General features: G+C 41.6%; 1 protein-coding gene across 1 annotated transcript; it reads right to left on the bottom strand.

Moving 5' to 3' along the window:
* Nucleotides 1-1,903: 1,903 nt before the first annotated feature.
* pls1 (plastin 1 (I isoform)) lies at nt 1,904-10,261 on the bottom strand (the record flags this gene model as incomplete). Its single annotated transcript, XM_080836467.1, has 16 exons — nt 1,904-2,102; nt 2,218-2,342; nt 2,713-2,839; nt 3,077-3,210; nt 3,627-3,741; nt 3,823-3,901; nt 4,675-4,695; nt 5,066-5,261; nt 6,789-6,881; nt 7,192-7,334; nt 7,842-8,007; nt 8,215-8,296; nt 8,471-8,603; nt 8,940-9,069; nt 9,550-9,713; nt 10,192-10,261. The coding sequence occupies 16 exons, from the start codon at nt 10,259-10,261 to the stop codon at nt 1,964-1,966; spliced, it is 1,917 nt and encodes a 638-aa protein (XP_080692593.1). The 3' UTR covers nt 1,904-1,963.
* Nucleotides 10,262-12,247: the final 1,986 nt, after the last annotated feature.

The following is a 12,247-nucleotide window of genomic DNA, read 5'->3' as shown; positions in this document are numbered from 1 at the left end:
AAAGACAGAGTAGCTACGGTGGTAGTGGTACATGAAACGGGGCCTCAAGGTGCAAGTGTTTGTATTTGAGGGAGCTGCGTCGTGTCCTCTAGATGGGGCTGGAGAGATCAAATGATCACACTGAAATTACCTCAGCAGTTGACATTTGAGCTTGCCTTAGGCCCAGACTGGCAGTTTGTGGAACAATTCAAAGTCAACTATATTTGTAATAAAAAAGCTATGAATGTCTGTGTAATTACAGTGGCATTTACATTCATTATGGTCTCTGGCCCCTCTGCCTGAGTTTCCTATAGCTCTGAATTCCTGAAATAAGAGGAATGCGTTATGTGTGTGTGTCTTGGACTGAAGCATATGGAGAGATGCCCTCATGTCACCCCCACCCTCTCCCCTCTGCTTTCACAAGGACTTACATACTCCTGGAATTTCACGATCACTTCCAGATTCCAAAGTTGGAGCAGCGAAAGATCTGCCTTTGAGGGCTTATGTTAAAGCCGGACACACAATACCCAGCAAATACTCATAGCTTAAGTCAATGTCAAGCCTTTTCTTATGTACTTTCAGGATTTTGTGCTTCTTATTCCATGAGGTCTATAGAGAAAGGGATTTAGCTTTCATCCAGAGTTATTTTCCAGCACGAGCTTCTCCAGGGGAGTCATGTTGTGGCTTTGTGAGCCATTAAAGGTGGATTGAAACCTGGGGGCTGTTCATTTCACAGCCTGCACCTGTGGTACCTGCACTGAGCATGCAGAGAATCCAATTCATCCTGACAATCATTGGCATGTATCAAATGACTTTACGGACCCCCCAAACCTCATACATCATCGTAGTCATGGCAGGCAAAAAACGTATAGCACTCTCTCCTTGGGAAAGAACAGGAGGAAAGACTGATGAACACTCTGTGTGGAATCAGATGGTTGCCTGCAGTAGACCTCTTTCTGGGGTTCTGTTTCCCCCTTCCTTCTGTTCTGGACCTTTCATTGTTGTGTGATTCTATCCTCCAGGCCCGGGCACAATGAAAACAAACTGCAGCGCGTGGCCGATGGCCCGTGCTTGATAAGATCCACGTCTCCCTCCGGCAGGACTAAATGCAGACCAGACGGCGGGCTGACTGCCCTGGCTGCTACTACACAGCCAGAACAACACAGGGAAATATGGATACGGTCAGGTGCACCCAGCATGGGAGCATTACATCAGCCCAATTATCCCAACAATAACAAGAGGAATTTCATGCACTGATCTGTTGTTTTCCAATTTAACTAAGTCATCAAGAAGTCCTCTCTTAGGGGGTTTTCATATTTTCTTCTGTGTGGTTCAAGGGTATGTTCAGATAGGTGAGGTAATTAAGTAACTAAAGGAAGTTGAGACTTTGATCTTAAAGTATCTACTGAGCTCTATGGCAATATCCATTTTAAGGGTGCATAATGTTAAGACAACTTGTGGTCCTATCCCTATTCCCTATAAGATCTTGGGAAAGTAGAATAAATGCTTGATTTACAAATTGTCCTCATTTGATAACTTTATTTAAAGTAGTCACTAGAAATAAAATAGACAGCATTTACAAACATTCACAAATTATAAGCTATGTGCAATTTTTTTAAACAACCTGTAAAAATGACATGCATTTTTTGTCTTTTAGATGCCTCCGGATCATCTTATTACCATGATCTTTAACAAATTACAGACAATAGAAGAAAGCAATGGATCCATTATAGTAATGCTTGCATGGACAGCTGGTGAGTAGGGGAACTTAAGGAGAGGATAGAGAAAGAGGGAAGCTGGGAAAGAGAGGAGGAGGAGTGTGACTGGAAGGAGTGTGAATAAAACAGTACTGGGGGTTTGTTGTGTGTGTGTGTGTGTGTGTGTGTGTGTGTGTGTGTGTGTGTGTGTGTTTGGGGGGGGGGTGTGTTCGTGGAGGGAGATGAAGTAGTATGGTGCAATGATGGTTTCAGCATCTGGAAGCGTCTCAGCTGTCGGCTTTCTTCATCCCTCTGCCCATCAGGCAGGCAAACACTGTCATCACCATTTTGGGTTTCACCTCCACCAAGTCGTCGGGCAAGGCGTAGACCTTGGCACCGATCTTTCTGGCAACGGAGATGGCGTACCTGGGTGAGGGAGAGGGGTGAAGTGAGCAGAATCAGTACAAGAGGCAGTGGAGACATGGTGTCCGATCTTTATCCTTGTGATTTATGAGAAAAGAGTGTTTGTTTTTTTTCTTACTTTGCATTGTTCAGCTTGTCCTCTGGGCTCAAGTCGCCTCTCTTCACCATTTCGTTTTTGGTGGCGTTGGGAGCGATGGTAGTGATCAGATCTATCACTGGAAGACTAGTGCTGATTGATTTGTCCTGGAAAACACGGATGACTCATTAGAAAGAGACAAATCTTTAGACACATCAAGTTCTCAGGATAAATGGCTCAGCATGATTCCTACTAATATACATGGAAGAAACACCACATCCATTAAACAAAGTAACCTTACTTATCAAAAAACTGCAAATGGGTCCCTCATGCTTGGAAAATACTTTAAAGAAGGATTAAAGGGATTCAATAGAGAACCGTTTAACACAGAATCAATGCAGAGCCTTCACAGATAGCTGGACAGCTAACTTAATGGTAATAAACATAATCCTAGATTTCTGTTTCCAGACAATCTAAAACTGGTAACAGAAGCTTCATAAAGGCCCTCACTGTGAGATGCGGTAACACTTCCCTCACCTTGAAGCTGTTGATGAAAGTGTCCATGCCACCTTCTTTTAATGTGGTGTTCACCCAGTTGATGATAACCTGGTCATTTATTACTGTCTCACCATCACCGAGGTCTGACAAAACCTTCACTGTGTACCTACAATGGAGAGACACGTTAATTTATTTTTTATAAAAAACAGAGTGTAAAAAAAAAATGATACGGTAGTAGAGTGTCTAAAAATATCTTATAATGCTAGTTTCTGTCAGGCCAGTCCTGAACTAAAATAAGCTTTGAGTCACGAGTCAGTTGGTGACTGAAAACAGGCTCAAGACAGATATCCTCTCTCTGACAGACAAACGTATCCGTATATATCTGTGAAATCAGCACCAGTACCTCCTCATCAGCTGCCACACTAAAGCCAAGGTGTGCATTGAACTGCCCTCATTGATGTTCTCCCCACCAACACCCACCAGAGAGAACTTGGCTTCCCTTTTGCCTAGTTCCACTGCATAATTACAGTTCTCCAGCTTCAAAACAAAGAAATAAACAATAGATATTATTTAGCATAATGTGCATAATTAAGCATAATCATCTGCATCAACAAAGAATCTGGATTTTGCTGTTGAAAACCCTTGAGCAGATTTGAATAGTACATGCATGATTATGTTGTGGCCTTGAGGAATGTATTATGTTTATTATGAAAGAGAATAGCATTTGATAAGGAAAACGATTAGAAAATTATACAACACAGGGTATATAATTGTCAATTTACAACAAAGCAATGCTAAACTTTTCAATTCCAGTTCCAGTATTCCAGTATGAATGTTTACTTGCATAAATATATGTCACTGTTATATTGGCATTACGTATGCTATTACATACAGGAAGAATGTGCTATAATAAATCCATAGATGTAGTCTATAAATACAAAACTTTGCCAAACCTTTTTCATATTTGCACCTAAAGCAGGATATGGGGGTCTGTTGACTTTCCTCCAGTCAACAGGGACCTGAATCCTTTCGTATAACTGGATAATGATCAAGGCATCCACAAGATCGCTGGGTTGAGAAGACAAAGATTAATGTTTCCTAATATCCAAAAAAACTGCTTTGAAAAGATGGCATTTGACCTTTTCTTACCTGTACAAGTGGTTGACGTATGGGGCCACTCCTAAGGAGTTCATCCAGTTCCGGAATGTGCGCTCTTCCCTGGATTCTCCTGTTGACACAAAAGGGAGCACTTTGAATTTCACAAAGAACAGATCATTTACTCATGCCTACTGTATATCTAATCACTGACCATTTGATAGGTGATACGTTTTTATTAACAATCTCTCTCTGTGTGGAATGGGGTATTATCTTTGGCAAGACAATGATATCACAGAGGCATTATCCTCAGGGATAAGAGCTAGTTGGCTCTTCTCAACAAAAGTGACTGTGGGAACTTGTCAGAGGTCAGCAGATTTCACGGCACACAGCAAGGTAACACATGCCAGTGAATGAAATAGAAGATCAATGCATACTGTTATTACATACCCATATGTGGCTATCATGCTTGGTTAACCAAAACCAAAAATCACACTTTGGAATTTACTCGTAATGACAGGGGACTGTGCACTGTGCCAGTAAGCTGTTTGCAAAGTTCCCTTGTGGTCTGTTGTGCAAGAATAGTGAAACCATGTATGGTAAATCACTTTTGAGCTGCTGGTTAAAAACCTCTTTCAACATTTACTGGGTATGCAATTCAGCCAGACAAGGTGAAAGGCAGCATTGTTAAGGACAGTCCAGTGAAAGAACCGATTCAGAAAGCAGGGGAGGAGAATAACATTAACCTGTAGAAATGCGTGTGTGTGTGTGTGTGTGTGTGTGTGTGTTTGTGTGTGTGTGTGTGTTTATGGATGGGCATAAAAGAGAGTGGGATGTGGGAAAGAGGAAATGGGTCAAGGAGCATGAGATAGCAGCACGCAATAGTGACCAAGCACAGTACAGTACCTACAATGGCAGGTGTCAAATCTGGGTGGGAGAATGGGGAGGAGGACTGAATCACTCCCGACATCTTCAAACTGGACTCTCACAGAAGGACTTGCACACAAAGCACTCTGCTACCACTAGTGGCCATAGGCGTGAAGTACACCCCATGTACTAACCAGACTACACAGCTCAGGGCCACACAGTTCCCTCTGCGTTAGTCATTAACCAACTAAACAAATGGCAGTACTGCAGGGCACTCATAACTCCTTTATGATATATCGATGTTCTCTGCCTGAATACTGTGAACGGTTCACATGCTTCTAAAGATTTTAATCAGAGACTTGGCAGCTGTATTAATGTCTCCGTTTTATAGTGTTTGCATTCCTGCCAAGTCCTTTGGGAGCAGACCTACCCTCGAGTAAGGTGAGGTCTATGCCATTGCTGGCAGGCTTGTTGAGAGCAGGGTAGAGGTTGTACAGGTTAGCCACGAAGGCCATGTTGAGCTTGTGGTTCCCAGCCACCACATCTTGAGGAGTGACAAACTGCCTGGCATCCATCCTGTCTGCCTGTTTCAGCATCAGTTCAGCCCGCTTCTCATCATCTCGCTCCTGGGAAAAAAAGAGACTGCCACATCCAGGACTGTCCAGTACAGCAATGGACAGATAACACCCCCTCCTGACAAACCACACCCCTCCTGTTTAGATTTACAATGCGAATCTACATTCCTTTCGGCCTTTTTTTCTTTCTTTCTTTCATTTCTATTTCTTTCTTTTGTTCTTTCTTTCTCTCCACATGATGTCTCTTTCCATCTCCTCATGCTCTATTTGCATTATTGTCTGCATGACAAGTGTAATCAGGAAACTGTCCACCTCTCCTACAACAACTGAGAGTTGTGCCTACAAATGACAAGGCTTTTGTGGTAGGGTGAGACAACTGCTTTAGTCAGGTCTGCTGGCATTAGAAACACAGAAGACTGTCAAAGACTACTAATAGTGTTAACACCAGTTCTACTGTTAATGTGTAATTCCAGGTACAGTACTGGGAGGCTATAAACACTAGACGTCTTGCCCTGTCAAGCAAAGGTCCTTGTCATTTGTCCAGGGGTTGCTGTTTTTTTTTTTGTAATTAGAGCAGTTCGATTGTCTTCGTTATAAATCTGAAAGTCAATGTGACAATGTGATCGTCACTACAGATGAGTATGTGCTCTGACGGGCCTGGCTCTTTGGTGTTGCGGTCAGAGTGCATGTTTGGCACCCTGTAGACCCAGGTTTGAGTCCGGTAGGGGTGACCATGCTCTCCCTTCGCTACAAATGGTGTCAGAAGTGGGAAGGCTCACTGTGAGGTCATCGGAGGCGTGCCCGTAAAAATGTGTGAGGGTCCCCTTGGTAGGTTGACCCCTGTGTGACGGACCTCATAGATGGGTGAAGCTCTTGTGTGTGGGGCGCTCTAGATGGGAGAAGTACAGTTGGTGGATGCGCGAGAAATGCATGTGTGCGTGAAGCACAAGGGTGCGCTTCTCGAAGGTGAGGGCAGTGAGACGATGTGATTGTCACTATAGATTAGTATGTGCCCTGATTGCCATAGCAACGAGTCTTGCTCTTTGGCGTTGCGGTCAGAGTGCATGTTTGGCACCTTGTAGACCTGGGTTCGAGTCCGGGTGGGGTGACCACGCTCTCCCTTTGCCACAGTTACCTCATTGGACCTTTTACTTTTTAATTGTGGACAGGATCCCTTTACAGCTGTTGATCAAAGTACACTGGCACACAGATTCGAGGGAAGGTGTGGGCACGTACATACATTTACACAGATTCAAATTCACATATAGGTCCCATACACCCCACGCACAAACTGACTGTCTCACATTGTATATTGTACAAATATAAACACAGTTGAACATATACACAGACACATGGATGTGCACCAGTGTGCACACACATGCACACAAACACACATGCACACATACACACATACACACACACATGCACACACACACACAAACACAAACACACATGCACACACACACACAAACACACATGCACAGACACACACACACACACACACACACACACACACACACACACACACACACACACACACACACATATTTCCCCACAGGACCCAATTTCAACACTCACATTTATTCCTGACATGTCAATGTCAATGCTCATCTCGTCTCTTTCTCCGTTTGGAGAAATCTGATTGAGCAGGTGGAAATAAGCTCTGGAGTCCTGAGACATAGGAAAGAGGTCATGTATTAAATATATCAGCTCAAAGATAGTCGCTTTGAATACATGATGAAGCAAATCTTCACAATTATAAATACACTATTAGAAAAATAACATATTCTTTCAAACACTTCCTGTATGATATTTTTTTAAACTTCACTTGTGGTAATTTAAAGTAAGGAATAACGTCTGAAGAGACAGAAATATTTTAATGATAACTGATTAGTTGCGTGTGCAATATAGGGAAGAATATGTTTTTAATTATTTTAGTTTGTGTTTTCCGACTGATGTTGTTTGGGTGGGGCAGCAGTACCTTGATGTCCTCATGGAAGTTGTGAATGGGTTGCCAGCCAGCAGCATTGAGGTGGTGGTTGACCCAGCGCAGAAGCAGCTCCTCTGGGGACATGGACAGAAGGTGGTCCAGCTCCTCTCCCTCCAGCAGTAGAGAAATGAGTGCTGCACACACACACATACACACACACACACACACACACACACACACACACACACACACACACACACACACACACACACACACACACACACACACACACACACACACACACACACACATACACACACACACACACACACACATACACATACACACACACACACACACACACACACACACACACACACATACACATACACACACACACACACACACACGTGTGCACACACACACACACACACACACACACACACACACACACACACATACACACACACACACACACACACACACACACACACAAACACACACACACACACACACACGCACACACATTCATGCCAACATGCAAATCCATCCATAACCGCACAGACATATGAAAAAAAAAAAAAAAAAACACACGAACAAGTAAACACACACACAAGGAGACAGATTGTAGTGAGAGATTAATATACATTCTTCCTTTAGATATTAGCTAAATATAACGCAAAACACACAATCTGGACAACCTTCATTTCTGGAAATCTCAATATCTGCGAAAAGCCCAATCTTGATGACTTGCCAGAGGAGGCCCAACACCAGATGGGGCTTCCCAGCCTTCAGGTCCAGAGGATCAATGTTGACTACAGTGCAGCCAATGGCCGAGGCAGAGTTCAGAGCTAGCATCAGGTTCTCCTGTTATGGGGGAGAGAGAGGCATTCACACAGACAAGTAAAAAAAGATTGGTAAAAAGAGAAACATAGAAGTGGAAGAGAGAAAAAGGTTCAAATTTGCAACTGGGAAAAACTGTGGAAAAGTCGCAATGACAGAAAAAGGAAAGAGTTTTCAAGAGCACATCAGACCAGCTGTACTCATGTTGTCACAATGTGACAAGGTGCTTACATTCATAGTAAAAGTCGTTAATTTCTTTGTGTTTATAACTCTCTCATCAATTGTGTCAGGCTGGGACAAATTAACCATTTTGCTGAAAAGACAAAAACCAAGATGATTACACCAGTGAACAGATGAATAATTTACTGACTCTTCCAACTGAACACATTGTCTAACCAACACCAGGCTAAATGCATGACACTATAATGATGCACCACAACAGCGAACAGTTGGACTAAATGCAGGACTGTCGGTCATGATACCATACCACAAGAGTATTCCATCCTTGACAGACTTAAACAGACTGTCAGTTTCTGGGTCCATGGGGACAAGATGCTTGCAGTCTGGATCTTTTGCCAAAGACTTATTAATCCAGTTCACAAAGGCCACTTTCTCCTCATCTGATGGGTCATCAAAGAAGACAAAACAGCTGCTTTAGATTCAAAGTTAGGCAACTTTCTTTTACACACTGAGCACAAGAGCTGTCAGTAGAAATCAAATACACCACTACACATTTTACTGACCTGGTTTGACATGTCAACTGAATGATTTATACAGAGGTTTTATGATCAAAATAACTTATAGAAATATTCAGCAACATTCCAATACACAACATAAAATGCAAATAAAAATGCAAACCACATTATTTTTCAGGGAATGAGCAACCTTTTTTGGCTGCTAAGTTTTTCCTTATTGATTAGGTATGTTGACTCTACCTCCCCCTCTTGTTCTCTTACCTGAGTATGAGTGTTGAGTTCCCTCACTGGAGATTCCTGATGTGCCCCCAAAAGAAAATATCCCATCTTTTCTAGTAACCATTTTGCGGAAGGTCTCCCTAACCTCCTTGCTTTTTAGTTCCTGGAAGATCTATTATATGTATGGAAAAAAGTAGGCGTGGTTGTTGCATTTACAGTGCAGCTCATTTTTGTTGTTGTTCACATCTAGACATTCAACTGTTGAAATCAAGATTACCATCAAATGAATGCATTTAAACTCATGGTCATACCCTTGTAGTGGCCTGTGCTACTAGCAGCGGAGACGACAGTGTCCAACAGTGTCCTAATGTCATTCACGAGCAACCAGCAATGAGCAAATGCCGTTGCAAATGTACTAAAGCTATTGAGTGGCTTGAGGGAGCATTGTGCTGACCCATGTTTTCATTTGGGATCTTGCTCATGGTATTAAATTAGCTTAATGATTTTGCTTAATTATTAAATTAGCTTTAGTTCATCTACTGTGGACACGCTGCTTTGCACATTTCCAGTAGACAGTCAATGAAATTAGGGTCCATAATGTTTACAATGACTTGGCCTCGACTCAAGACAAAATTAAATGCTATTGCCTTACCGCAACAAACTCATCAAAGCTTATCTTCTCATCTTTGTTGGTGTCTCCATGAACCATGAACTTCTCTACGATCTCCCGCACCTTAAACCCTGGCAAAGAAAACCTGGCTTCCCGAAAGAGGTCCTGCAGTTCAAAATCACTTACGAAGCCACTGTTATCAATATCTGTGTAAATAAAATCATCCATGCACGATATTTAATCTCTTGTCAATTTCACAGTTTTTACAATCAGTACACAGTATCATCAACTTGATTACTAATTGGCCACTATAAAGGGATTAACATGTGCAATTAAGACACCAAGGAATGTAATGTTATATCATCATGTCTCCTATAAAATCTGGTAATGTTTGACCACTTACAGCCATCATGTGATTTGTACATTCGCTTTCTAACTTTAATAGATTGACAGTTACACATATTCTGTCCTGCTCTCGTCCCATATGATCACATTAATACTAAACACTCATATTTATACATACATAGCCAATTCAGAGGCATTGTGTTATTTCAAAATTAACCAGTGTAGTAGATATACACTGATACATTGAAGAGGAAACATTTGGTTAATTTGATAATGTATAAGCATTTTTTTCTAAATAGGATATGCTTGCAGTGCAAGTTGCTTTAGGACTATCCTGACCGATCTTGTCGAAGGCTTCTCTGAGGTCCTCCAGGTCCTCACGTGAGATCTGAGTCACATTTTTCTCCATGTTGGATTATGCAGTGCTATACCTTTCGTCCAGTGACCCTGAGGTGAAGGATTAGAGAGCAGAGGCAACACAGCCTGAGACCTGATCCCATACAACTGACCGTAGTATGCTTGTGGCCATATCATGTCTATGCTTAATCTTATTGCTCTTTAGTCAAATGAGAAACAAAACAATAAACACTTCATTGCCTTGGCAACAATCATACTGTTGTTTTTCTTGAGTTAACTTTCAACAACAAGCCTCTCATATGGTAACAGGGAGCTTCCACAAAAATGTCACTGGCAGATAATACTCCGTATCAAAACAACTCTGCAAAATGCCACAATAAGCACCAAACAATAAAAATACAAATGAACAAACCAACATCTGGCTCTACCAAAACAGTAACAGCAGGCACTGTACCTTCAGATAAATGCCTCTGTGTTTGACAGCTGAAAGGGGCCTGATGTTTTTCCTCAGTGAAGCAGAAGGGAGGTCCCAGACAGGGTTCCCCTGACGTTCAGTTCAGACTCACCAGACGAGACTGGCCTGACACCGGGGCGGGAAGGTCCCTAGGGAGAGGTGAGAGCGATGAGACCTTTGGTCTGCTGATCCCGACTGTGGGTATGGGTGGTGCGGGAACAGAGGAGCAGCACAAGTTAAAGTTTAACATTTTGACTCGGTCTGCTGTGTCATCAGCCGTCTTCATGTATCTCTCACCTGACAGGTAAACACCCACTTACATGAGCTGGACCAGGTGAACACATTTTTAGAAATTAAGTGTTTCTATATCCCCTATGCTTCCCACATAAAAGTGTCATATTAGTACATGATTCAATGATGCCAGGAAAGTGGATATGTATCTGGGGTATGTGTCACTTTCTATCACCTAGTGCAATTGCTACGACTTGAAAATATAGTGTCATGGATAGCCCTTTTAAAATTAAGGTTCCTTTAACTAAGATTAATAGATAAGTTCATCTGAATTTCAATATTATTAATCATTTATTTCAACATGAAAAAACATTAATTAATATGTATTGTTGTAGTTAATGATTTATTCATTTTAATAAATGTTGGTAAATGAACCTTAAAGTAAACCATAAACAATTGCATTAGTCCAATTTCTGCTTTTTATAGTTAACACACAAAGAAAGAATAATTTAAAAGACAATAGATAAAGTAACTTATATTAGGTGACATTATGACTATATAAAATCTGATGAAATTACAAGCATGGCCAGTACACTTGAGAATAAACCTTACATGGTACATTACTGCGTGTATCATTATTAGATTTAGCTTGTTTGTGATCACACTACACTACTTTGTACAGGCCTGTAGAAAAGAGGAACTGGGTGCTGGAAAATCCTTTGGTGCAAGCAATTCAAAACATTTGCTATAAATGGAATGCTTTACTTATTGTAAATATTATTACAGTTATAAATGTACAGTTATACATTCAGTGCTCAATCATAAATACCCACTGAAGTACAAGCCTGCTTTGCAACTGCTTTGCATCTCATCACGATTCCAGAAATTATATACTGGTTACTATTGTATCCTTGCTCCAGTCCACCAACATCAGCCAGTGAATTATCAATGTAAATAAGGACTGTGTATTCAAATAGATCTGGTCAATTCTAGAGCTCCACCATGTTATCCAGCAATAATACAAACAAAGGGTATGCTGCATTAAATACAGGTGTTTAAGCCGCCATAATATTTATTATCCTTAAAATGTGTCAACTATTTCTATAAACAGTTATCTGTTAAATCGCCTGTGTGTAGATGGGCGTTGTAGGATCACACTAGTTAACATGATGTGTGATCAAATGTGAACTCTTATCTAGGGTAACATTTGCTCTTGTTCCCTTTTATCAGCAACTACATGTGGCTTTTGCTTATCTTTGGGATCCAGGAAAGCATTAGATGCGGATGGCGATTGAGGGAGTTGAGGTAGACTACTTCACCTGACACTTACTGCCCAGACCACACCTACACCTT

This window comes from Sprattus sprattus (assembly GCF_963457725.1).
Source record: "Sprattus sprattus genome assembly, chromosome: 4".
NCBI lineage: Eukaryota > Metazoa > Chordata > Actinopteri > Clupeiformes > Clupeidae > Sprattus > Sprattus sprattus.
This window is presented reverse-complemented; position numbering and strand designations above follow the sequence as displayed.